The sequence below is a fragment of the Phacochoerus africanus genome, chromosome 8 (genome assembly GCF_016906955.1).
Source record: "Phacochoerus africanus isolate WHEZ1 chromosome 8, ROS_Pafr_v1, whole genome shotgun sequence".
NCBI classification, from domain to species: Eukaryota; Metazoa; Chordata; class Mammalia; order Artiodactyla; family Suidae; genus Phacochoerus; species Phacochoerus africanus.
This window is the reverse complement of record NC_062551.1, coordinates 146,395,819-146,422,725: the sequence shown is the minus strand read 5'-3', so window position 1 is coordinate 146,422,725 and position 26,907 is coordinate 146,395,819. Positions and strand designations below refer to the sequence as shown.

At 37.5% G+C, this 26,907-nt stretch overlaps 1 protein-coding gene across 2 annotated transcripts in view; it reads left to right on the top strand.

Annotated features, from left to right (window-relative positions):
* Nucleotides 1–26,907, top strand: part of LEPR (leptin receptor) — a 91,154-nt gene that overhangs the window by 31,402 nt on the left and 32,845 nt on the right. For both annotated transcript variants that reach the window (XM_047788754.1, XM_047788755.1), the window contains exons 4-10: nucleotides 2,512–2,841; nucleotides 4,721–4,844; nucleotides 12,008–12,216; nucleotides 16,523–16,668; nucleotides 19,243–19,387; nucleotides 25,285–25,575; nucleotides 25,742–25,859. In XM_047788754.1, the coding sequence (XP_047644710.1) occupies nucleotides 2,512–2,841; nucleotides 4,721–4,844; nucleotides 12,008–12,216; nucleotides 16,523–16,668; nucleotides 19,243–19,387; nucleotides 25,285–25,575; nucleotides 25,742–25,859 (1,363 nt within the window). The remainder of the gene's footprint in view (nucleotides 1–2,511; nucleotides 2,842–4,720; nucleotides 4,845–12,007; nucleotides 12,217–16,522; nucleotides 16,669–19,242; nucleotides 19,388–25,284; nucleotides 25,576–25,741; nucleotides 25,860–26,907) is intronic.

Sequence of the window (26,907 nt, the reverse complement as noted above, 5' to 3'; positions counted from 1 at the left end):
AAAGATAGGGCCAACTCTAAGTTATGTGCAGATTTTCCATTGCTCAGAAGGTCATTACCCCTAGCCCCTGCATTGAACTAGTCTCTCTTGTTTCTTATAGCATTCTAGAGATATTCTGATTTTTTAACAAAATTCAGTCTTCTAATTTTGGTTGTGTTTCAAGTTTTTGCAATTAAAGTCAAGCTATTTTTAACAAAACTCATTTTCTATAGCAACCATTACCCGTGTGTCAATTAGTTCTGAACATTTCTTTGGCTGCTCTGATCGTTAAAGGTGCTCCTAGGAGCCTTCCTATGATTCTTCCTGGTTGTCCATTCTGTTCTTTGTCATTATAGCCCTCTATGTATTTACAGAAAATATCCAGAATAATGTCACAGGTTTCAGAAAAACTCTACCACAAGGGACCATCAAAGAGTAGTAACATTCTCTCTTACGTTCTCTGTCTAATTTTTATTAGGCTCCACCCATGTTAATGTTTCACATTGACTTTCCAAAAGGCTTGTGGTTTGGTTAGGTTTTTCGAATCAGAAGAGGTCCAGGGCCTTGATATATAACCTCTAATAGGATGATAACAGATATCAGATGATAACATGATAAAATATGCCTTCAGAGGAAAACGCTGGACTCCTTGCTCTTTAGGGTTCACTTGGAGGGGAAGAAATATCATTTGCAAAGGAAGCATGTAAACAAAATAGAATCATCTTTTGATTAAACTGATTCAATAGCTACTATGTCTGTGATATTCATTATTACATTTTAAATTTCAAATACTTCTTTGAGGGTTTTAGGTTAATTTCAGTTAAGTTACACATATTTAACCTGTACGGATTAGAACATTTGACATATATCCTCATGAAACTATCACTGCAATGACAATAGCAAACATAACCATCACCTCCAAAAGTTTCCTTGTGTCCCTTTTTAATTCATCCCTCGATGAGGATTCACTTTTGGCGATGTTGTCATATCTACTTGTTATCGCTATGGGAAATAGAGTGTTAGTCATGTCTATAATTTTTGCATCTGATTCATATTTATATTAAGTGATATTTATGGAAAATTCTGGGACCCAAATTGGTAACAGCTGTTAAGTATTGGAATATTTTTACATGTATTACATTTATAATTTAGAATAATAATTTTGTGAATTGATTTTTTTAAATTTCTATCTTCTGGAGTTCCTGTCATGGTGCAGCGGAAATGAATCTGACTAGGAACCATGAGGTTTCAGGTTCTGTCCCTGGCCTCGCTCAGTGGGTTAAGGATCCGGCATTGCTGTGAGCTGTGGTGTAGGTCACAGACCTGGCTTGGATCTGGTGTTGCTGTGGCTGTGGCTGGCAGCTGTAGCTCCGATTCCACCCCTGGACTGGGAACCTCCATATGCTGTGGGTGCGGCCCTAAAAAGCAAAAACAAAACAAAACAAAAAACCCCAACTATTTTCTTACATTTTTACATTTACCGTAATCCTTCCAAAGTCTCATTCCATACAAATCCATGCAAAATTCTCAAAATTCTCATTCTGCATTACTTTGTATATGAGGCAAACCAGCTGTTGGATCATTAGGATAACCTGCAGAAGAGAGAATTTAGGAAAATTACTTATTTTATTTTCAAATAATTACTTACTAAAAAACAATGATCACTTTTAGGTTTTTTTGGGGGGTACACGATTATAAAATTGTTCTTAATTTTATGTCTCAGAAGTGATAATTGTCTTTAATCAGCAGTGGAGGTTTCCTGTAAGAAGTCTGTCATTGCGCATCTGTTTTTGGAGAGTACGTTAAGGACATGTCTTATATGATGTCATATCTCTGGAGGATCATGGCAGATTCAGGAGGTCACCCAGCTGTCCTGATGTTGAAGACAACGCTTTCTAAAAGCACTCCGTGAAAGCAGTGTTAACATTTTGGTGTTATTCTCATTAAGACACGTTAAGACATCACTTTCATATTTGCTTATATAATTGCACATGCAGATACTTACCATTTATTCTGTAAGTTCATTAGAATATTTTTTAGAAAAGGAAATTGAAATATTTAGCTATAGAATTTCCTTTCATTAAAATATAAATATGAGGCTTTCCCTGGTGGCTCAGTGGGTTAAGGACCTGATGTTGTCACTTCTGTGGCTCGAGTCACTGCTGGGGCATGAGTTTGGATCCCTGGTCCTGGAAATTCCACTTGCTGTGCATGTGGCCATATATATATGTATGTGAGTGTATATATATATGTGAGTGTATATATATATGATGTTAAATTAATGGGGAAAATAAAGTGTGAATTTCTAAAAAGGGGTGCTAAAGAGTGACGTTAATCTCTAAGGGTATATGCTCCCTCTTAAGTATAACACTTTGGACAATGGAAGAGCTTTACATTAGGCACTGTTTGAGCACTTGGAAAGTTAAATAATTATTGTTGAAGACTGCATGTTTTAATCTTAGATACTTCCTATTTATGTCTTAGTCAAAATGATTAATTGCTTTTCTATGTGTCTTTTAAATGTCCTAACAGAATTTATTTATGTGATAACTGCATTTGACTTGGCATATCCAATTACTCCTTGGAAATTTAAGTTGTCTTGCATACCACCAAATACAACATATGACTTCCTCTTGCCTGCTGGAATCTCAAAGAACACTTCAACTTTGAATGGACATGATGAGGCAGTTGTTGAAACGGAACTTAATTCAAGTGGTACCTACTTATCAAACTTATCTTCCAAAGCAACTTTCCACTGTTGCTTTTGGAGCGAGGAAGATAAAAACTGCTCTGTACATGCAGACAACATTGCAGGGAAGGCATTTGTTTCAGCAGCAAATTCTTTAGTTTTTCAACAAACAGGTAAGTATTTTAATATTCCAAGCATTAGCTGTTACTTAACTGTATTGAACAAAATGTTTTCATTCTCTGGAACTTTTGTGAAATAGATGCCTGTATGGATGTGATTCTGAGCACACATCATCATTTGATATTACTAATAAAATTGAGAATTATCATGTGACCAAACTAATGCGTCCCCAGTTATTTTATATCCCATAAAACTAAAAGAAAAATGTCATTAAGGAACTTTTTAATCTTAGAAAACATTTCTTGTAGTCTTCTAAATTGGCTTTAAAGTAGAAAAAGTACACCTTATTTTTGTTAAAAAGGTAAATATTGACTGGCAGATAGGACTGTTGAATTAGTTGAATTTTAAGGCAAATATGGTATCGCTCAGTAACCATTACATAGATATTTTAAATAAAGGTTTTTTGGTTGTTATTTAAGTATAATACATACTGAATGTAGCTAGTGTAGTTAATAATTTTGCATCTGGAAATCTAAGCAACAAATTATTTCCAAGCCTTCCGGAGAAGCTAAATCAGACAGAGACAGTTGACTTGCCGCTACAAAGAGACCTAAAGTATGAAAGTAAAGGTGTACATAAATATAGCATTCCTGTGGAGGGTTAATCAGAATTTCTCAATCTCAACACTATCGACATTTTAGGCCAGATAATTCTTGGATGCGGGGGCAGCGGGGTGGGCTGTTCTGTGCATGGTAGGATGTTTTGAAATATTCCTGGCTTCTACCCACTTACCTGCAATACTGTAATACTCACTCCTCAGTTGTAATGATCAAAACATATCTCCAGACTTTGCCAGATGTCCCTTGGAGGGCCAGTTCTCCCCTGGTCGAGCCCCACTAATGAGATGGAAGGAACACGCAGTTTGCTGAATGTACAAAATAAAATCAGAGTTTTAATACAAGTTAGAAGTAACAACTCCCAGTGTCTCCCACTGAGTCTATGGGCATTTAATTTTAAACGAAGCACTTTTTAAATCTGTAAGGCAACTTAGCCATTCCAATGATTATTAAATATATTAAGAACGAACTTAAAATATTAGGGTCTTTGTGATGAGCCTAGAAATGATCAAAAAACTTTTATCAGTTATCAAGGGAAATAATTACAATGCCACAGATTTTAATTTTATATATAAGGATAGGTTAATAGCTAGTTCTTTTTAAGTTTTTGTAACTAAAATTACTAAGTTAAGTGGTGGTTACGGAGGATTTTCATTTAATATTCTGCCATGCAGGCTGTTTAGGGCTCAACATGTGAAGTCCCTCCTAGCTAGAAATCCTTCAGATGGGGATTTTTAAGCGTTGCTTAAAGATAGTACTGTCTTCAGTTAGTTATAATTTCCAACTGTTGCTACGCTTGCCTTTCGGAATTCTAAATTACCAAGAGTATATTATTATCAGGTGAGTTTTTCAATGTGCAGTGAAGTATATGCTCATCAGTTGTATGTGGGGCCTATAATATTACAAATAACGAGAATTTAAGACAGGCATCTTTGTTCCAATATGAATCCCCATGCCTTTATTATTTAAAGCAGACACATAAATATTGCCCCAAATTTGCTTGTACCTTGGTATTTCCTGCTCTCTCAGCTCTTGGAAAGTGAAGATGAACTGAGCCAGTGAGTTTTGGGGTCTTTTGCTCTGTTTAAGTGGTTCAAGATTAAAAAAAAAAAAGTTTGAGAAACAATCGTTGTATTTATTCTCTTACTTTCCAAAAATGGAAACTGAAGGCTAAAGGGAATAGCTGACTTGGGCAAACACACACTACCAGTTAGAGCCTGCATCAGAACACTGATAAATTTAATTTAGCTCTTCTCTTTCACTGAGTTGTTCAGAATGTTTTTTTCAGATTTAATTTAGTTTATTTTTAATTCAGGTGCAAACTGGAACATACAGTGCTGGATGAAAGAGGACTTGAAATTATTCATCTGTTATATGGAGTCATTATTTAAGAATCCTTTCAAGAATTATGACCTTAAAGTTCATCTTTTATATGTTCTGTAAGTACCAAATAAATAATTTTGGACTTTTCCATGACACAATTTTTTTGAAATGCAAGAGCTTCCATGTACAGAAATGGATTCTGAAAGCTCCTCTATCCCTACATTTCCTTTTTTTTTTTTGTCTTTTTGCCTTTTCTAGGGCTGCTCCCACGGCATATGGAGGTTCCTAGGCTAGGGGTCGAATTGGAGCTGCAGCTGCCAACCTACACCAGAGCCACAGCAATGCAGGATCCGAGCTGCGTCTGCGACCTACACCACAGCTCACGGCAACTCCGGATCCTTAACCCACTGAGCAAGGCCAGGGATGAACCTGCCACCTCATGGTTCCTAGTCGGATTTGTTAACCACTGTGCCATGACGGGAACTCCCATTTCCTTTTATATCTATGTACATTTCTATGTTTTTTGTACAACCTTCTTCTTTATTAGGTTTCCTCTTTTCTCCTATTGGTTCTGCTCATAAGACATTGCAGATATGGATGGACATATATTCTAAAAGAAGTGTGGGAATTCTCTGGTGGCCTAGTGGGTTGGGGGATCTGGCATTGTCAGTGTTGTGGCTCAGATCTCTGCTATGGTGAGGGTTCGGTCTTTGGTGGGGGACTTCGGCATGCCATGGACACAGCCAAAAAGTAAATAAAATAAAATAAGATATGAACTCCATTCAAGGATCTTAGATATTTGAGTGGAGGAAGGGATATTTCAGGTGGATGTTTCTCTCATGTTTGATCTTTTTATTATCTTAAAAATGTAAGTGCTTAGTATTGACTTGTGTTAGATAGAGAGCCAAATGGTGCTTTCAAACAGTCATACACTTATAGCTCTAACAGCTAATATGTCACTCAGGTTTTCTAACAATTCCAGTGATAATACGTACCATTTCTATTTGGATTTTAACTTTCCAAAATTTTTTCTTGTCTATTATTTTATTTCGTGCTTAAGGAGAATGTGACTCACCTCCCACAGATCATACAGTTGAGATCACACAATTACGAGGAAATGTGCTAGAACCTGTCCATCTAAAGGTGAATAGAGACAGAAGGTAGAATGATGGCTACCAGGGACCAGAGAACTCTAATGAAGAGTTCTTGTTTAAGTGGATACAGAGTTTCTTTTTATTTATTTATTTATTTATTTATTTATTTATTTATTTATTTTATTACTCAATGAATTTATTACATTTATAGTTGTAAAAATGGATACAGAGTTTCAGTTTGGGAAGAAAAAGTGCTGAAGTTGGATGATGGGGATGATGACCCCTCAATGTGAATGTATTTAATGTCACTGAACTGTACTTTTTATTTTATTTTATTTTGCTTTTTAGAGCTGCACCTGAAGCACATGGAAATTCCCAGGCTAGAAGCTGAATTGGAGCTCTAGCTGCTGGCCTACACCACAGCCACAGCAATGCAGGATCCAAGCCACGGCTTCGACCTACACCACAGCTCTTGGCAACGCTGACCCACCGAGCAAGGCCAGGGATCGAGCCTGCATTCTCATGGATCCTAGTTGGGTTTGTTAAATTGATGAGCCACAAAGGGAACTCCCATGAACTGTACATTTAAAATGGTAAATGTTGTATATATTTTACTACAATGAAAGTATTTTAAGAAACTCAAAGATGTAAAAAAAATAAAGTTATGATCTCTGCCCTGGAGCCACTCCCAGGCTGGGGGTTGGAAAGGATATGTACAGATATGTATAAAGATAGGGCTGTCAGTTTTAGTGGCTACTGGTGTGTACTTGACAGGCACACAAATGGGAGCATGGGAGCACACCATTGGTGTGAGAGCCTTAGATAGGGATACCTAGTGAAGCTGGTGGGACAAGAGAGGAGCAGAGGTTTCCTAAGGAAGGAGACAGCTATGTTGAGTCTTCAAGGGGGAATCTGGGCTAATAACAAAAATAAGTGGGCAGGTAGCATTGAGAAGCATATCAGCATCACCTGGAAACTTTTTAGAAATTTAAATTTGATAACTTCATCCCAGAACTAGAATCAGAAATTTTGCGGGTAGGGCCCATCAATCCAGGCTTTATCAAGCCCTTTAAGTGAGTCTGATGGTTTGAGAAATTCTGGTATAAAGGTGAATATGACACATTTTAGAAGAAAATATGCATAGTTGGTACCATCCTCATTTTTGTGCTGATTATCAGACTGTAGTTGAAATTTATAACTTATGTTAGGTTGCTGAACTAATTCTTAAAGTCACCCTGCAGGAGTATCCCCAATGGGGTGGCCCTGCTGTCACATTGGGACCTTGAATGTCTCTGTGATAATTGCTGCCTCTAACGCTGCTCACTAGATGAATCTAGAAGCCCCTGCTTCTTTAAGAGTTGAGTTACTGATTGGGAGTGTCTGGTGAGAACGGTCCTAGCTGCCAGTGTTTCAGCCTAGTAGATTTTCCAGGCCGATGCGGGGCAGCCAGAAAGAGGAATGTCCACAGCAGAAATACCTGGGCTATAAAATTTCTAGAAGTCCTGAAGCCTAGCTGAGGTTGGAAAGTGGGGAAAGTGGAGGAAAAATGGGCAATGCACAGCCAAAGGTGGACATCTCAAGAATGGAAAACAATGAGCTTGTTTCTAATCTGTAGAAAATGACCCTGCAGGGAGAGAAAAGTTGAAGATATGATGGAAGGGGCCCCATTGGAAGTACATGACAAAGAGTGAAGAGTTGAATAGGCAAGTTCCAGAAAAAGCACAGATGAAGGGTTGGTCTTGAAATGAAAGAGGCTCACCTCAGCTTCTGAGTGTTGAGAGAAAAAGGGAGCTGCGGTGGTAGGTGAAGGTATATTGGACATCTCGGGCAGAAAGTTTCCTGCTTTATTCACCAAAATAGGTTTTAGCTCAGAGAAAAGAATTCCTTCACAATGTACATTCTTATGATAACTTAAAACTTTGGATGGTGACTGAAATCTCACTAGGTGCCTATTGGAGAGAATTTCAAGTGTTATCAGTGGACTAGGGCAATATGCTCAGTTTTAAAGCTCTGTGACCATGTGTAAGGATTTACATTTTATAAAGTATAGGCCTTAGTTATGCCTGGAGGTCTGCATTTTTTTAAAAAGATATTTTATATGAATATATCAGAGCATTACAAAATTGCATAGTAAATTAGCTACAACTAAGAATTTGAGGAGTTCCCATCGTGGCTCAGTGGTTAACGATTCTGACTAGGAACCATGAGGTGGCAGGTTCGATCCCTGGCCTTGCTCAGTGGGTTAAGGATCCGGCGTTGCTGTGAGCTGTGGTGTAGGTCACTGATGCAGCTCGGATCCCATGTTGCTGTGGCTCCGGTGTAGGCCATCGGCTGCAGCTCTGATTAGACCCCTAGCTTGGGAACCTCCATATGCAGTGGATGTGGCCCTAGAGAAGACAAAAAAAAAAAAAAAAGAATTTGAACTTCATTTTAGTCAGCTAGTAGTCATTGGTCTGTTCATATAAATGGTAGGATGTAGAAAAAATAAAATTATGGTAAACTAGATTTTTCAACTTGCTCATACGATTAATTTAGCAGATTCTTTTGACACACTTTTATTTAAAAATTTTTCAAATTAAATTTATTTTTTTTATGGCTGTACCCACAGCATCTGAAAGTTGCTGGGCTAGGGATTGAATCCCAGTTGCAGCTGTGACCTACACCAAAGCTGCAGCAATGCCAGATCCTTTAACCCACCGTGCCAGGCTGGGGATCAAACCTGCACTTCCGCAGTGACCCCAGCCACTGCAGTTGGATTCTTTATTCACTGCACCACAGCAGGAACTCTGACCTTTTATTTTGAACTCAGGTTTCTAATTTTTTTTTTTTTTTCTTTTTAGGGACACACCTGTGGCATATGGAAGTTCCCAGCTAGGGGTTGAATTGGAGCAGTAGCAGCTGGCCTACACGACAGCCACAGCAACACCAGATCCGAGCTGCATCTACAACCTATGCCACAGCTTAGGGCAGTGCTGGATCCTTAACCCACTGAGCAAGGCCAGGGATCAAACCCGTATCCTCGTGGATATTCGTCAGGTTCTTAACCTGCTGTGCCACAGGGGAAATCCTCTAAAACTATTAATAGGGGCAAATCTGTCATAATTGCCTGCAGTTTGAGAAACATTTTCTTTTTTTTTTTTTTCTTACCACTTTCATTGTTCTCTTCATTGTATGATTTGCTTAATATCTCCATTTTACTAATTGGCACATGCTATTTCAGTGTTAAATTTCATTTTTGTGTGCATCTTTGGGCAGTATATCTCCAAATAATTTAAATAAGACTCTTCAGATCAGAAGGAAGAGATGGCCAATATATAACAAATGAAAACTTCTATGAAAGAGAAAATCCATAATAATGGTTACTGTAGAAAAGTTTAAAATCAAAACAATCTTCTCTATACCTTAGAGAATTCATGAGAGAAATCTTTCAAAGGCTGTCCTGTGTAAAGACGTATATATTTAAAAGCAACTAAAACCTCATGTTTATAAGGGATTTAAAGCCCTATATCCATGTCCCTTAAGGGAAAGTATTGTTTGAGCTCAGATACTAATTTGAGCCATTACCTCACAGGCTGTACAGAAACAGGTGTATTTGGCCTGTGGTTTGTAGTTTCCTCACCTCTGTTTAGAACATTTGAAAATTAGTTTTAGATGGATGCTTAGAGTTTCATGATGGGGTTATCTGTTGGAGTGGTTTGAGAAATTACTGAATGGAGATTTTTTTAAAAAAAATCCACAAATTATGAATCACTACTATATATTATATGGTAAGTATACTATATAATATATCATCACTGTATATATTCATTATCATGAATATATAATATTTATTTTCTTTTCCTTGTATGTACTGAAATTATAAAGAAAATGAAATTGAGGTTGATTAAATAGAACACAACAGTGAAGTAGGAGAGAAACCACAGAGCTAATCTACTTGGTAATCAGTCCTATTCTACAAATATCCACTGTATTTAGGAAAAGATGGCAGTGGTAAGACCATCCAAAGGAAGACAGTGAAATTCTAACTTTTTGTTTTAAAAAAGAAAAGTGTCTGTAGAATTTCCCAACCTTTAAAAATACATCTTGTTTTCTGTTCAGTTCTGTTTTTGCCTTAAGTTTGGGAGTTCTTCAGTCAAAGCATAATACAAGTTGCAAACATATTTCTGACATAAACTATCACAATTTACTTAATTTGTTCCATACTCCTTGGATAAAAGCTTTTATTTTAATATTTGAAAAACATAAAAGGCAAGGCGTGATATTTAAAAAAAAATCACATTTCATTGTTTTTGTTTAAAGATTTAGTGAAGTTGAAAGTGCTAAGTCATTCCACCTCCAATTCAAAATGGTATTTTATGGGTAGATAACAGTTAAAGTTTTGAACAATACTTGTATGTAATTATCTTGGGTATTCCCAGCAACCTTATAAAGAGAGATGGTGCACACATTTCCTCTGGTTTACTGATTAAGGAAACTGAGGCTCACAAAGATGAACTTACTTATCTGTGGTCTTATGGCTCAGAAGCAAACAGAAAAACCTGGTTTTAGGTTTTAGGTCTCAAGTTAAATTTAGTGTGCTTCTTGAAATGATATTATCCCTTCCACTGTGCCTAGGAGATTGCTTTGCACATAAAACGTCTGTAAATGTTGTTTCCTGATTAGTTTCTTTTAGGACTAAAGGAATCCTGAAGTCTTGTTCAGGAAACTTGAAAATCTGTCATAATTCAACACATTTCATACTAGTGGGGAGTGTGTGGAAAGGTTAGGGTCCATTTCTCTCATGTTGTGTTTATACCTGAATGCTTAGTCATAGGCTAGTTAGTGTAGTTTTTTTCTTTCTCTCTTTCTTTCTTTCTTTTTTTTTTTGTCTTTTTGTCTTTTTCTAGGGCCGCTCCCTCTGCATATGGAGGTTCCCAGGCTAGGGGTCTAATCATAGCTGTAGCCATGATTAGGCTTCACCAGAGCCACAGCAATGGGAGATCTGAGCCTCGTCTGCAACCTGCAGCACAGCTCACGGCAATGCAGGATCCTTAACCCACTGAGCAAGGCCAGGGATCGAACCCGCAACCTCATAGTTCCTAGTCAGATTCGTTAGCCACTGAGCCACGACGGGAACTCCATAGTTAGTATAGTTTCTAAAGCAACACCGTCTCCACATTGAATTTTTAATTAATTAGTATATTTACTTTTACAGTTTTTTCCTTCCTCAAGAACTAGGAGACTTCTGAAGGCAGTGATCATGCCTAAATATTTGTACTCTCTCCCTATCCCCAAGTTCTTTAAAAAGCATGGAGTGGTTTGGATAGGAGGCAGCATGTGCTTATGGACAGCATGGGGGTAACTCAAGCAAGACGGGAAAATGAGGCATAGATGCTCCCCCCCCCATGACTTCCACTCTAAAGTCTTCTCATTACACCAAGACTTAGCCTCTCCCTAGGATGAGGCGTATTAGAAGACCCAAAACTAATAAGTCACACGTAACAACTCTGTGTCATACATTTTATTTCTACCGATGTTATAAAGCCCACATTCCATGATTATTATTTTTGCTCTAATCAGTCAATAAATATTTGCCATTTTAGTTTAATTTCTTTGTGTGGAACCAGACCTCCACTTACTATCATTTTCTTGTTGCCTGAAGGACTTCCTTTGGCTTATATTTTTTGCTTTTTAGGGCCGCACCTGTGGCATATGGAGGTTCCCAGGCTAGGGATCTAATTGGAGCTACAGCTGCTGGCCTACACCACAGCCACAGCAACGCCAGATCCTTAACCCACTGAATGAGGCCAGGGATGGAACCTGCAACCTCATGGTTCCCAGTCAGATTTGTTTCCGCTGCACCACGAAGGGAACTCCTACCATTTTTTTTTTTTTTTTTTTATAATGCAGGTCTGTTTTATTTTGAAAGGTGTTTTTACTGGACAGTGGACTTAGGACTGCAGTTTTCCTTTTCTTTTAGGACTTCACATTTGCCTCGCTGTCTTCTTGCTTCTGTTATTTCTGATGGCTAACCTCCTTTAACTCTTAACTTTGTATCCCTGTGGTAGTATATCTCTTTTTCTAGATGCTCTTTAAGCTGGGTGTCCAGAAGAGATTACCTCAATTTGGATTTTGTGCCCTATGTTCTAAATCTATCCAGTGCTGTCCCATCTATGTTAATACTTGGCTCTTCTTTTTTCATATAGGCTCGAAGTGTTAGAAGAATCACCTCTGCTTCCCCAGAAAGGTAGTTTTCAGAGCGTTCAATGCAACTGCAGTGCTCGTGAATGTTGTGAATGCCATGTGCCTGTGTCAGCAGCCAAACTCAACTACACCCTTCTTATGTATTTGAAAATCACATCTGGTGGAGCAGTTTTTCACTCACCTCTCATGTCAGTTCAGCCCATAAACGTTGGTAAGTTGTGCATAGAAAAGGTACTAGATCTAAACATCAGTCACACAAACAGGTTGAAAACTGCTTACAACATTTTTCACTCGCTCGTCTCACGTCGACCAACCCTGTAAGGATGGTCAGCGTTGTTCTAGGGAATCTTCAGAGCAGCTTCTGGAAGGATTCAACAGAAGTATAGATGTCTCTGCCCCTGTAATTTAAATTCTTTTTGAAAACAGTTTGAGTCATTTAAATCCTGGATTGATCTAATGGATATGTATGGCCCGGTTATTTTTCACATCTGGGACACCTATGTCTGAAAATAATTAAAAGCTTGTTTTTAACCTGAATTCATGCTTTCAATGAATCTTTCTTAGATGCTCATGGGTGTCAGCCCCTGATCCTGGGACTGGAGAAACAGTGGTGAATGAGACAGGACAGGGGCTGACCGCAGTGGGCAGAGAGAAACAGTGAACAAGTAAACGAATGATTTGCTGTCCCTTTGAGAAGAAAAACTCAAATCATAGGCAAGGGCCCGTATTTTTGGTGCAAATAGTCTTTGACTTGAATATGTAATTACACATATTCAGTGTATTCAATTACATTGTGCCATGTGAGTAATATAGATGAATGTTAAACTACTTAATGTATTAACTCAGTTTGGTATGTGTATGTGAAAGTATACATTACGTGTGATGTGTAATTTAACAGTGTTACTGTTTTACATTGGCATGTCCTGAAACAACTATATGCAGACTCTATATAGGCATCTCTGCATCATTGTTTTTGGCCTCATTGGAGCCACTTTTCTAGGCGTTTGACACAGTTTTCCGCACAACTTCATTTTCACTTGTTTTTCAGTTACTGAGGGTATAGAATTTTTTGAATATGCATATGATGTCATATTTACCATTAGGACTTTTAAATACCTTGTCCTCTAGGGATATGTTTTTGATCCCCACAACTTAATTATAATAATAACCAAGCAATTTAGTCATCGCATTATACCACAGGGAAAAAACACAAAATCTGTAAAATAGCATCATCCTCTCCTTTATAAAACAAGTTCTGTGAGCTGATGTTTAGAAGCATTTAGAGCCAGCACTGAATTAAATTTTGTTTTTAATTTTTGTTTTTTCGTACTGCATCCATGGCATGTGGAAGTTCCCTCCTTAACCCACTGCATCATGAGGGAACTCCTAAATTGTTTTTAAAAGTAAAGTAGTTAAGAGAAGGTGCTATGATACTTAATAAGAACCTTAAAAAGAATTTTGTCTTATTTCAGACAGAGTGCTTGTATTTGGATATGTGTGATACTATCTAAAAATTGTAAGCGCGTGAAAGAAAAAAGTTGTGTGATGAACAGTGTTAGGTGTAGAGGCTATTGTTTTAGCTATGGAGATCCTGTTTCAGGAGATAGCATTTAAGCTGAAAGAAAAAGAGATAGCCATGCCAAAATCCAGAACAAAAAGTGCTCCAAGATGGAATAGGCTTGGAAGTTGGAAGAACCAGAGACAAGACCCTTGTGCCTGAAGTGAAATGTAGTCAGAGAGTCATCTGGGTCCAGGTCGTACCATTGGCCAGGTTACAGAGTTTGGATTTTAGTCTAATTGCAGTGGGACCTTTTGAACCAGGAATATGATGTGGTCAGGGACGGTATATGGGTGTGCGGGTACCCACGTGCACGTGTTTAAAATGTTTGCTGCAAGTGAAAAAGGAAATTGATGGGGAAGGGAGGAGGGATAATTGCCACAGTGGAAGCAGAGGAATCAGATGGGAGGCTGTTGGAATTGTCCAGTTGGTTTAGGGGTGTTGCAGTGGAGAAGTAAAGAAATGATCAAGCTTGGGATCTATTTGGGAGATGGTGCTGACCGAACGTTCTAACGGATTGGGTGTGGAGTGTGAATCGAGCCCAGGCATTTAGGCTTGCATTTGGCAAAGGGTGGTAACTTGGTCAGAGTAGTAGTGAGAAGGAAGACCTGAACGGAATAGGTTGGCTAGGAAAATGGGATGCAAAGTGGAAAGAATGAGTAATGCCAGATCTTTGGAGGGATTTTACTCTGAAAGAAGCAGCTGAAGGTAGGGTCTGAGACTGGGTACAAGGGGGCCCCACGGAAATATTTATTTTTAGATATCTACCTTTAAGGCATATATGAATGCGAGTAGGAAGTGTAAAAAGGCTTATAATCTTAGGATTTCATTTCTGTTTGGTGTCTTTGTTTTGTTTTCTATCTTTTCGGTCATGAGAACTCAGTGAATTTCATCTGTTGTTTCTAGACTTTAGTGTTCAGCTACCCCGTCTTTAAATTAACCAAAATTTGGAGTTCCCACTGTGGAGCAGTGGGTTAGGAATCCAACTGCAGCAGCTTGGGTCACTTCAGAGGCAAGTATTTGATCCCTGGCCTGGAGCAGTGGGTGAAAGGATCTGGTGTGCAGCTGTGGCGTGGGTTGCAGCTGCAGCTCAGGTTTATTCCCTGGCCTGGGAACTTCCATATGCCATGGGTGTGGCTGTAAAAATAAATAAATAAATAAATAAATAAATAAAGTAACCAAAATTTGTAATATGTCACATAAAGTAAAAAAGTTCATTAATTTTGACTCAAGGAAAAGAAATAAAACTATGACTCAATTTTTGAAAATATGTAATATGAAAAATATTAATGTACCATTTTATTTCTTGAAAATAAAATGCAAATCATTAAATATTTCATTGTAATGATGATTTCTAGCTATGCGAGTAATCCCTGTTAATCGTAAAAATCTTGAAAACATAGAGATGCACAAAGAAGAAAAATGCATCATTTATTTTCCACTCTTTTGGTATTTTTTTCTTTTTTAATACGTATTTATACATGTCCTTTTATTTATTCATTTTAATGAATCAGGAACCCAGGTATAGATGTTTAATAAACTTAAAAAACTAACAATATTGGAGTTCCCATTGTGGCTCAGTGGTTAACGAATCTGACTAGGAACCATGAGGTTGAGGGTTCGATCCCTGGCCTTGCTTAGTGGGTTAAGGATCTGGCGTTGCCATGAGCTGTGGTGGAGGTCGCAGATGTGGCTCGGATCCCAAGTTGCTGTGGCTCTGGTATAGGCCGGTGGATACAGCTCCGATTGGACCCCTAGCCTGGGAACCTCCATATGCTGCGGGAGCAGCCCTAGAAAAGACAAAAACAAAAACTAACGATATTGGAGTTCCCATTGTGGCTAAGTGAGTGGTTAACGAACTTGACTATTATCCATGAGGATGCAGGTTTGATCCCTGGTCTTGCTTAGTGGGTTAAGGATCTGTAGATTGCAGATGCGGCTCATATCCTACATTGCTCTGGCTGTGGTGTAGGCCAGCAGCTGTAGCTCCAATTTGACCCCTAGCCTGGGAACCCCCATATGCCGTGGGTTGCGGCCCTAAAAAGACAAAAAGACGAAAAGAAAAAAGAATAACAATATTAAACATTTTCAGTATTCTTCTCCAGTATGATTTTTAATGGCTATATAGATTTCCCCAAAGGGATGAGCCATTATTTATTCAATTAATCCTTTATTGTAAAATCTTTATGTTGTTTCTACAAATAATTTAAAGGCCATGTTGTATGTTTAAAGCCACACACACAATCCCCATATATATATATATACATACACACACACAAATGCGTATGCATACATAAAAACACATGTACATATGAACTCAGAAATTATATACTGAGTTCAGTACCACATTAGTATAAGAAACTCCATCTCCATTTCTGGTGACAAGTCAAGGCCTACTAATGCTATGTTTCCTGCATGTACATTATGCATACTGTGGGTTATTTGAATGAGTGTGTCTGGATTGTTGTATTTCAAAATTAATAAATTTGCTGAATTTTGTGTGCATATTTACATGAATTTACATGCATATGTAATGCATATTGATTTTTGCATGCAGAATTTACAAACATTTTTCAAGTAGTGCTCTGCAAAATACTTTTTCTCTTTGTTAATCACTAAAATTGTGGTGTCAGGGGAGGCTTCAAATAAGTTTGGGAAATGCTAAGTTAAATAAAGTGAAGCAGGCTTTTTTTTGCAGCAGGAATTCACATTTATCACAGTAATTTCATTTACTGAGTTATAGTCTTTACCACTTAGGGAGAAGGAAAAGAAGATACATGGATTGCTATTCCAAGAGTAGAACCAATATTTTGTTTCCATAATTAGTCTTTGAATAAGGACACCTTTTTGATAGTTGAAAGAGACTATGCTAAAAATTTATGTTGGCTTCATTTTATGATTATCATGAAAATTACTTGACTTAAAAATGTTTTTTTGTTTGTTTGTTTTTTTCCTTAAGTGAAGCCTGATCCACCATTAGGTTTGCATATGGAAATCACAGACACTGGTAATTTAAAGATTTCTTGGTCCAGCCCAACACTGGTACCATTTCAACTTCAATATCAAGTAAAATATTCAGAGAATTCTACAACAAATATGAGAAAAGTGAGTATACTTTAGTAAATGAAATGAAAAATTGAGAAGCAGCTAAAAGAAAGGTGAGACCTCCTCCAAATCTCATAGAGAATGTCTCTGACACCAAATGTGCGATCCTGCTTCTGGGCAGAACCAGTCATCATTTGATATCATGTCACTGGCTTTCATTTAATGTCAACGTAAGAAATGAGCATATATATAGCATTTCTGCATCTCCTATAAAATGCTTTTAGAAAAATTGTTTGATGTTACTCGGTGTCTCTTACATGTGGATTTATGTTATATATTGAAGAGCATGGCAAATTCCTCCCCAGAATTTAGTGCCAGAAAAAACTCCTTTTCCAAAAGTTTATGTATATTAGATTAATTCCCTCTCTCTCTCTTCTCCCTCCTTCCCTCCCAGTCTTTCTTCATCTCTCTCTCTCAAAACACACACACACACACACACATGACTAATGTCTACAGGAAGTCCAGATACAGAATTCTTGAATTCATAATTATAATATTTTCACCTAAAGACCTTCTCTGGTTTCTGATTTTACATGCATCCTTATGTTTTTCTCATTACTCAGTGTATCTGTTTATACGCAGTGCATGCATTTGTACTATATGGTGTGTCAAATTCTTTTTTCATTCTTTCAGTAAGTATCGAGCACCTCCTGGGTGCCAAGAACTCAGGCTACTTTGGGGTAGTAGAACAGAATAAGGGGAGCTTGGGAGTGCAGGAGAGAGGTGGTGGGTTGTAATGTGACATGGACATGGGGGAAGGGTCCTTTGAGAAGGTGATATCTGAGCAGGGATTCGAAGGAGGCGGCGATGTAGATATCGCAGGGATTTGGGGTCTAAATGGAAAAAATGGCAATTCAGAGGTCTTAAGCTGGATGAGGAGCTGGAAGCCAGGGTGGTGAGTGAGAGGAGGAGCAGTAGTGGATGATTAAAGAGGGGCAGGGAAGAAGAAGGAGGTCATAGAGAGCCTTGAGGGCCAGACAAGGACCTTGGCGTCTTAATTTTTTTTTTTTCTTTTTCTTTTTAGGGCCACACCCACAGCATATGGAGGTTCCCATACTAGGGGCTGAATTGGAGCTGTAGCCTCAGGCCTACACCACAGCCACAGCAATGCCAGATCTGAGCTGCACCTGCGACCTCCACCACAGCTCATGGCAATGCTGGATCCTGAACCCACTGAGCGAGGCCAGGGATCAAACTTGCATCCTCGTGGATCCTAGTCAGGTTCATTTCCGCTGTGCCTCATGGATCCTAGTCAGATTCGTTTCCACTGTGCCACGATGGGAAGTCTCTTGACATCTTAATTTGTGAAATCAATCGTTACGTACTTTACAAGTAAAAAAATCTATCTTTTTAAACCTGGGCTAAAATTTGAAGACTATATTCATCAAGAGCAGAATGGGGGCAATTCTCTGTTGCTCTGTGGGTTCAGGGTCCAGTGTTGTCGCTGCTGTGGCATGGGTTGGATCTCTGGCCTGGGAACTTCCTCATGCCATGGGTTCATCAGTACCCCCGCCCCGAAAAAAGCGGAATGGGAATCTGTCGTGTATGGAAAAAGCATGCAAGGCTTCTCTGGGTGTCAGCTTTCTCATCTGTAAAATGGAGATAACGGGATTTAAATATAGGTGATCTGATACTGTTAGGTGCATTCGTGTTGCTTCTCACTATTTTCAGCCTATGGTGAGTCAGTCTGATGTGCCGGGGGCTCAGTAGCTTCGGAGTACATCATTGGTCGTTTAGGCAGTTAGGTCTCTCTGATGTTTTCTGTCTAATTTGTGAACTGTATTCTGATTCACTGTAGCTTATCATCAGACTTGGGTTCTTGAAATTATTCAGTCTCTCCTTCTGTGATACTTTTCTCTAAGAACATTTATGGTTCTCTGACCCAAGCTGCTGCAGTTGGATTCCTAACCCACTGCTCCACAGTGGGAACTCCAAATTTTGGTTAATTTAAAGAAGGGGTAGCTGAACACTAAAGTCTAGAAACAACAGATGAAATTCACTGAGTTCTCATGACCGAAAAGATAGAAAACAAAACAAAGACACCAAACAGAAATGAAATCCTAAAATTATAAGCCTTTTTACACTTCCTACTCGCATTCATATATGCCTTAAAGGTAGATATCTAAAAATAGATATTTCCGTGGGGCCCCTTTGTACCCAGTCTCAGACCCTACCTTCAGCTGCTTCTTTCAGAGTAAAATCCCTCCCAAATCTGGCACATCCTCTTCTACTGTGTGTGTTATAGATGCCAGCAGTGGTTGGACGCTTCCCACTGACTTCAGTTGTGTCTCAGATTTGGAAAGGTCAATATTCATTATCATTCAGTTAAAAATATATGCTGATTATCACTGTGATTTTTTTTCCTTGGACTCATAGGCTATTTGAAATTTTATTAACGCATGTCATCAAACATTTGTTATTGGGTAATTGATTTCTGTTGAATTCCACTGTGGCCAGCTCACTAATCTGTAAGATTTTGACTCTTTGAAATTAGTTGAGAGCTGCTTGCGATCAATTTTGGTAAAGGTTTTACATTGACCTGATATTCTGTTTTTTTCCAATGATATTTAACAGGCTGATGAGATCGTCTCAGATACATCTCTGCTTGTAGACAGTGTGCTTCCTGGGTCTTCATATGAGGTTCAGGTGAGGGGCAAGAGACTGGATGGCCCAGGAATCTGGAGTGACTGGAGCACCCCCCTTACTTTTACCACACAAGGTAGGTTTTGTAAGGATCACTTCTATTGACAGGGGACTATGGTTCCTGAATTTGCTTTTTGCATACTATAAGCAAAGCAAAAGGGAAGAATACCATATTTTTAATTTTAATTTTTATGATTTTTATTTTTTTCCATTAGAGTTGATTTACAGTGTTCTGTCAATTTCTACTGTACAGCAAAGTGACCCAGTCATATATAGATATATTCTTTTTTCTCACATCATAAGTGACTAGCTATAGTTCCCTGTGCTATCCAGCAGGATCTCATTGCTTATCTACTCCAAATGCGATCGTTTGCATCTACTAACCCCAAACTCCCAGTCACTCCCTCCCCTCCCCTTTGGCAACCACAAGTCTGTTCTCAGAGACTCTCATATTAACTTTTAATTTAAATTTTGAATGAATTAACCTGTTAATGAGAATGAAGCTCCCAAGTTAATGTGTTTCCATAGCAGTGTCTTGCTGAATTATTCTTTCTGATTCAAAAGACAGAGTTAAAATAAAAGTTCCAAATTTACAGATTCAGAACATTACTTATATTGCTGTTTCCTGAATTTACATTTGGATATCAGATGTATTTATTTGCATATATTTGAAATTATAAACATTTGTTTGAATATTATAAATTCCTATTATTTAATTAAATAATTCTTTTCACTCCGGGTGCTTCCTTTTGAGACCTTTCCCTTTTGATTTTCTTTTCTTTTTTTATAAAGTTATCATTTATATCATAGAAATTGCAGTTTATTCACAACTTCCATGCAAGTTGAGGTGCCATGTTTTACATAGAGACCTAGGAGTTCAATAGTCCAGGAGTTTATTTTTTTTAATTTTTAAATTTTTTTGCCTTTTGTCTATTTTAGGGCCACACCCGTGGCATATGGAGGTTCCCAGCCTAGGGGTCCAATCACAGCTGTTGCTGCCAGCCTACGCCAGAGCCACAGCAATGCCAGATCCGAGCAGCATCTGCGACCTATACCACAGCTCATGGCAACGCCAGATCCTTAACCCACTGAGCGAGGCCAGGCATTGAACCCGCAACCTCATGGTTCCTAGTTGTATTCGTTTGTGCTGCACCAAGCTGGGAACTCCAGTCCAGGAATTTAATAGTCCTGGTATAAGTCAGGGTGTAACCATAGGAAAACAATTCATGGTCCTCTGACTAGTTGTCTGATCTATTATATGGGCAAAATTACTCCTACTCAGACTCAGTAGGGTTGATTGTGATATATGGAGATAGCAAGTACCATGTAAAACACGAAGATAGTCCATACATTTAATTAAATAAGTTTATTTTTTGCTTACTCACTATTGAAAAAGCACTGATTGTTAAAAAGTAAGTAGCATTAGTGGTTTAAGAGCACTGACTTTGGAGTCTGACAGGAGTTTGTAGAAGTCCTGGCCCCAACACTTACTTGGGAAGTTTCTTAACCTTTCTATGCCTCAGTTTTCTCTTCTGTAAAACAGGGACTCTTTTACATGGATAGAGGGAAATAATACACATAAAGTGGCTTACTGCAGCGCCTGACTCTTAGTGAGCACTCAGAAACTAGTAGATCATAGTTTATAAGTATCATAGCTTATAAATCCACAACCTGTATTCAAAATCTCAAAGTCTAAATCATGAACTTGGAGAAGAGACTTGTGGCTGCCTGATGGGAGGGGGAGGGAGTGGGAGGGATTGGGAGCTTGGGCTTATCGGACACAATTTAGAATAGATTTACAAGGAGATCCTGCTGAGTAGCATTGAGAACTTTGTCTAGATACTCATGTTGCAACAGAACAAAGGGTGGGGGAAAAATTTAATTGTAATGTATACATGTAAGGATAACTTGATCCCCTTGCTGTACAGTGGGAAAAAGAAAATCTCAAAGTCTAATGAAGATGAGAGATTGATGTAATAACTAATTGCTTTGCACAAGTAAGATTGTGAGATGAGCTAAACTAAGTGCTAAGCACCGGGAGGAATTATTTCTCACTAGAAAAGTCAGGAAACCTGTATGAACAGACTCAGAAGACAGGAATTTCTCATCCCTACTCCTTAAATAACTATTGAGTATCACAATGTGTATAATATGATGCTGGAAATTAAACTTCTGTTCTGTCTTTAATTATTATTATTTTTCCTTTTAGGGCCGCACCCACGGCATATGGAGTTTCCCAGGCTTGGGGTTCAATTGGAGTTGTAGCCACTGGCCTGCACCACAGCCACAGCAATGCCAGATTTGACCTACACCACAGCTCATGGCTACGCCGGATCCTTAACCCACTGAGCAAGGCCAGGGCTCAAACCTGTGTTCTCATGGATACTGATCAGATTTGTTTCTACTGAGCTGCGATGGGAACTCCCTGTCTTTAATTACATGTCATCAATTAATAGGACCAGCTATGTAATGTGTAAAGAGGAATGAATGAACGAAGTCAAATTTCAATGAATGTCTCCTGGAGGTTTTTATATAGCGGAGTGAGGGGAAGGGGAGGGAGATTTGATAAAAGAGGTAGAGGCAACAGCCCTTGCTCCTATGGTCTGAGACTTGCTCCTTTATTTAACTATTTGTTGAAATGGCTTTATTCTTTACCATTTTACTTCTTAATTAAATCTGAGAACCTACCCTCTCTGAAGAAAAGGGAAATTCTAAAAGAACTATCGTTGTTTTCAAAGTTTGTTTATTCAGATATTCAAGTTAGACATTTATACCTTTCTAGAATAATGATTCTCAGCAATGTTATGTATTCAGCTGAATTAAGATGAAAATTTTGAGCCAGGATAATATAACAGCTACTTCTGTTACACTTCCCATAAAATTTTGTTTTGGATTATTCAACTTAGGCTTTTAGACCTTTGGCTAGAAGTATTTTTAGTTCTATTTTACTTTATTCAAAACTTTTTTATACCTCTGTTACTTTCCTAGGTCATGTCAATACCTATAGGATTAAATTTGCTTGGTTTCTTAACATGTTGTATGATAGTAATTCGATGTATTAACATGTACTATAAAACACATACATACACATTTATATGTCCTCTCATGGGCAAATATATAGTGTTTTGTGTACACAAAACAACAAAGGTATGTTTTATTGAAAAGAAACCTTGCCAGTTTATTTGCTTGTGGAGTTCCTTTTGTGTTACATCAGCAGCCGTTTCCACAAGTCACAGTGCTGACCCCACTTGAGGCTTATTCCCTGAAAGGTGTGCAGCGCAAATATGCCTCCAAACTCAGGAACTTCCTATTCTTGTGTTTAGGGATTTGAATCCTTCTCCCTTCAGTCCAGTTACTTAATATTATTAGATGCACCTCCATTGTTCCTGGTAGGTGCTGTAATGGGCATTCACCAAACAGAAACATTCTATAAGATTGAACCATTAATTTATTTAGAATGAATGTGCACATCTGCCTTATCATTTCCAAACATTCTGAATTTTTTTAAAGCACAGATTGTTTGATGTACTGCTGCGTACAGAATGTTAATTCTCAGTACTTTTTAACTACCACCTTTTATTCATTAGTATATTAAAGCTATATCTACCAAATGTACAGTTAACGCAGCGTTGACTGTTCCTACTCAGGGAATTCTTATGGATTCTTTTAAAAAAATTGAATAGATTCTTTCTCTATAGCTGTTGAGACCTTGGATTTTTAGAGGAAAACTCAGCACCTTTCCAGAACTTAGAAAGTACAAGAATATTGCAATTAAGTTATGCTACATACAAAAACAACTTTAGAAGTGCTGAATTCTTACAATGCCTTTACTAATGGCATTCTTGTTAACTGTGTAAGAAGGGGAGAAATAGATATTAGATAATCTCTACACTTTTTATGCAGCTCTTACACCAGGTTAGAGAAAATATTTTTTCTTAAAGAAAAACAGGTAACCTACTTCAAGAAATAAAAAATATCTTCTGGAGCTATGATAAAAAACACATTTTGAAGTAACTTATCTAAAACGTTTTCATTCATGAGTTATGTTCTTTTGAGTAATTCACTAATATTTACCAATAGAAAAATAAAATTCATTAAATAACGTAGATCTTGTAAATGTATTGATACTCAGTCATGAGAAGAAACTCATTATTGTTTCCTTCTTTTACACGTTAAACATTATGTAGCATCTCATATGAGAATAAAAGATATATTTATATTATTTTGGAAATCGAATATTCAACATTTATCTCATATCAATTCAATACTTTTGTTCAGTGTAAGTTTTAAAAATCATTGGGTTTTTAATAACTTGTTTTCTTTTTTTAAGCTGTTTTCATTATGCCAAAATACTTAATTCTGTTTCTCAATTAAGTCTTAGGCATTCAATTTTGCAGTGAAATGCTTTGAGGTTTTATTACCTTTCACATTAAACACTTCAGCTTAATTTTGATATCTGATTTGTATTAAAAAAAAACTGAATTATTCTAAAACATTGAGGTATTTGATTAATGAGACACGAGCCTGCTGAAGGTAGGTAAATGAGGTCGCAATTCAGTGGTGGGTACTTGTGTGCAGTAAGTAATGTACCAGTGAAGCTTGAGTGCCACCCTGGGCTAGGCTTGGAAATCTAGTGGATTGTCTTCTGTTCATTGATTTCATGCTATTAAGTTTTCTTCTGCTTAGGCTTGACTATAGACATACAAAATGCAAATGTCTTCTATGAACTGTAAATATAAAGACATTGCAGTTTAGCATGCTACTACAGAAAAGAGAAAAATAAAAGCTAATGAAATTTTGTTTTCTTGTTTTGTTTTGAGGGTAATCTAGATGATATGCATTAACACAGATACCCATATTCTCTCTCTTTTTTTTTTGTCTTTTTAGGGCCGCACTCGCGCACATGGAGGTTCCCAGTCTAGGGGTCAAATCAGAGCTGCAGCCACCGGCCTACACCACAGCAACAGCAACGCAGGATCTGAGCTGCATCTGCGACCTACACCATACCCCACGGCAATGCCAGATCCTTAACCCATGGAGTGAGGCCAGGGATGGAACCTGTGTCCTCATGGATACTGGTCAGATTCATTTCCGCTGAGCCACGACAGGAACTCCCAGATACCCGTATCACAGAAATTAGCCTATCTTAAATTATACAATTGAAATATATGTTTTGGTAATGTGCTATGGCAGAATTAATGTCTTCCTATGTAAACATTCATTTTCTTTTATTCTGTTTCCAATAAAAAATATAGGCAAACTCTGTTTCCAACAACAAGAGACTGAAAGAGTAATAATAGAACTGTGTAAAGGCATTAAAATAATTTTTTAGAAAAATATTGGTTCCCCTTGTCTTCAGCCACAGGACACTGACATTAAGTAACTTCAAATGATATCACAGAACAGTATTTGCAGTATTGCCTTCTGTAAATTGGTGCATCGCTGATTTTACATTTCCTGACCAGTTTTCTATTTAAAGCTTATTTTTCTACTTTACCTGCTTATTTGAAATTTTCAGATATCCAAACAAGACCATGGTAATCATCCTTTATTTTCAGGATTTTGTTTGATAGGGATTTGATTTAAGAACTTGTCTTAAGGTTCACTGATTCTGAAAGCAGAGTCTGATGGAAGACATATTGCGGAACTAGACTGTATTTCATTTTAATTAATTTTATGCCTGTCAGCAGGTGACAGTTACTCACAAAAGCATATTGTATAATGAATAAGTGTCTGCATTTAGAAAACACTGAAGACATTTATGGACACTCAAGTCACTTGGGAATGGGAGTGCCTGGACGCTTACTAACTGTAAACGAACAGGCAGCTCCAGTTCTGCAGTCTCCTAGTGCACTCGTTTTATTTTTGGCAGTGTAATCCTGAATGCCTTGTGAATCTCTCTTACACGGTATCAATTGCTTATGTGGAGTTTTCTGTCTCATCTGACATCGTATATGTCTTCCTTCATTGCAGATGTTATATACTTTCCACCTAAAATTCTGACAAGTGTTGGGTCTAACATTTCTTTTCACTGCATCTATAAAAATGAGAACAAGATTGTTTCCTCAAAAAAGATTGTTTGGTGGATGAATTTAGCTGAGAAGATTCCTCAAAGTCAGTATGATGTTGTGGGTGACCATGTTAGCAAAGTCACTTTTCCCAATATGAATGCAACCAAACCTCGAGGAAAGTTCACCTATGATGCAGTGTACTGCTGCAATGAGCACGAGTGCCACCATCGCTATGCTGAGTTATATGTGATTGGTAAGAAGCCCTGGTTTTTCTTCATTTCGCTCCATAGGATACATTTCTATGGACTCTATATATATTAGAGTTGAAGATGTTAAGAAAATCATATTGAGATTTTATTTTCATTAAAAATGTTTTGGTGTCTTTGTTTTATAGTAATATTTTAATGTGTTTTAAATAGATGTCAATATCAATATATCATGTGAAACTGACGGGTACTTAACTAAAATGACTTGCAGATGGTCAACCAATGCAATCCAATCACTTGTGGGAAGCACTTTGCAGTTGAGGTATCATAGGTATGTATTATTTTTGCTGTTTTATTGTTTCTGTGGATAAATATTTTCTGGAAAAATACCACTATAGCCATAGTCCTGTAGATTTATTCCTGCAAGAAGGAGGTAGAATGTACTTAGGAAAGTTTCGAGGGATTAAATTGGTGATTCTTGAAAAACTTCACACACAAAGATTGTAATTTGTTTTGACTTCAGATTATTTTTTCTAATGATCAGTTAATTAAAATTGCATTTTAACTATTGAATGAAATCCAAGAAAAATTAATGGCTATACAATTTAATTTGACTTGGAGGAGGAGGATATATCAAAGATTATACAAGCTTTGTATCATTTGCTAAAGATTTATGTTTTAGAAAAAAGTTGGAGGTAGTGGCCCAGAGATTGTAGGAGATAAATGAATGGCTTTTAGAAGCAGGTAAGATTATTTAAAAAAGAAACAATAAGGATTAAAATATAGCAAAGAGTGAATTGTGCTTTTTTCCCCCGTGTTTTAAAAGTAATTCAAATCTTCCTATAGTATTCTCCTTCTCTCTAAGAAGACTTTTATCTAAAGTAATATCTATCTTGATTAGGACAAGATAGATAGATTTTAATTTTTATAACATTCTTTAGCAGTTTTCAAGTATGTGTACTACTATGAAACACCCTTATCCATTGGTATTCGGGCCTTTGATTTATATAGCTTGTGCTCACTTATTCTTAAAAATCTAAATTTTCTACTTGAAAAACAAATCTGTTTCCTCAAATATTGTGTTCCAAATTCTATTCCTAATGCTACCAGTCTATTCTTATGTAGTATTAGGAAAAATGGGGCAGTTTCTTTGTTTCTCACATGAGAGTAATAGCTGTCTTCATTTTACCTGGTATGAGTACTTTTAGATGAATAAGAGCATTCATGGTATGCCATTTTACTTTTGTAATGTCTTTACTTTCTTTCCATGGCATTTTCACATTAAAAATGGTGTTTGTGGACAACCATAAGCATTTTGCCTCATTTATCTTACTAATATTTATAGAAAAACCATGAAACTAGCTGCATATACTAGGTTG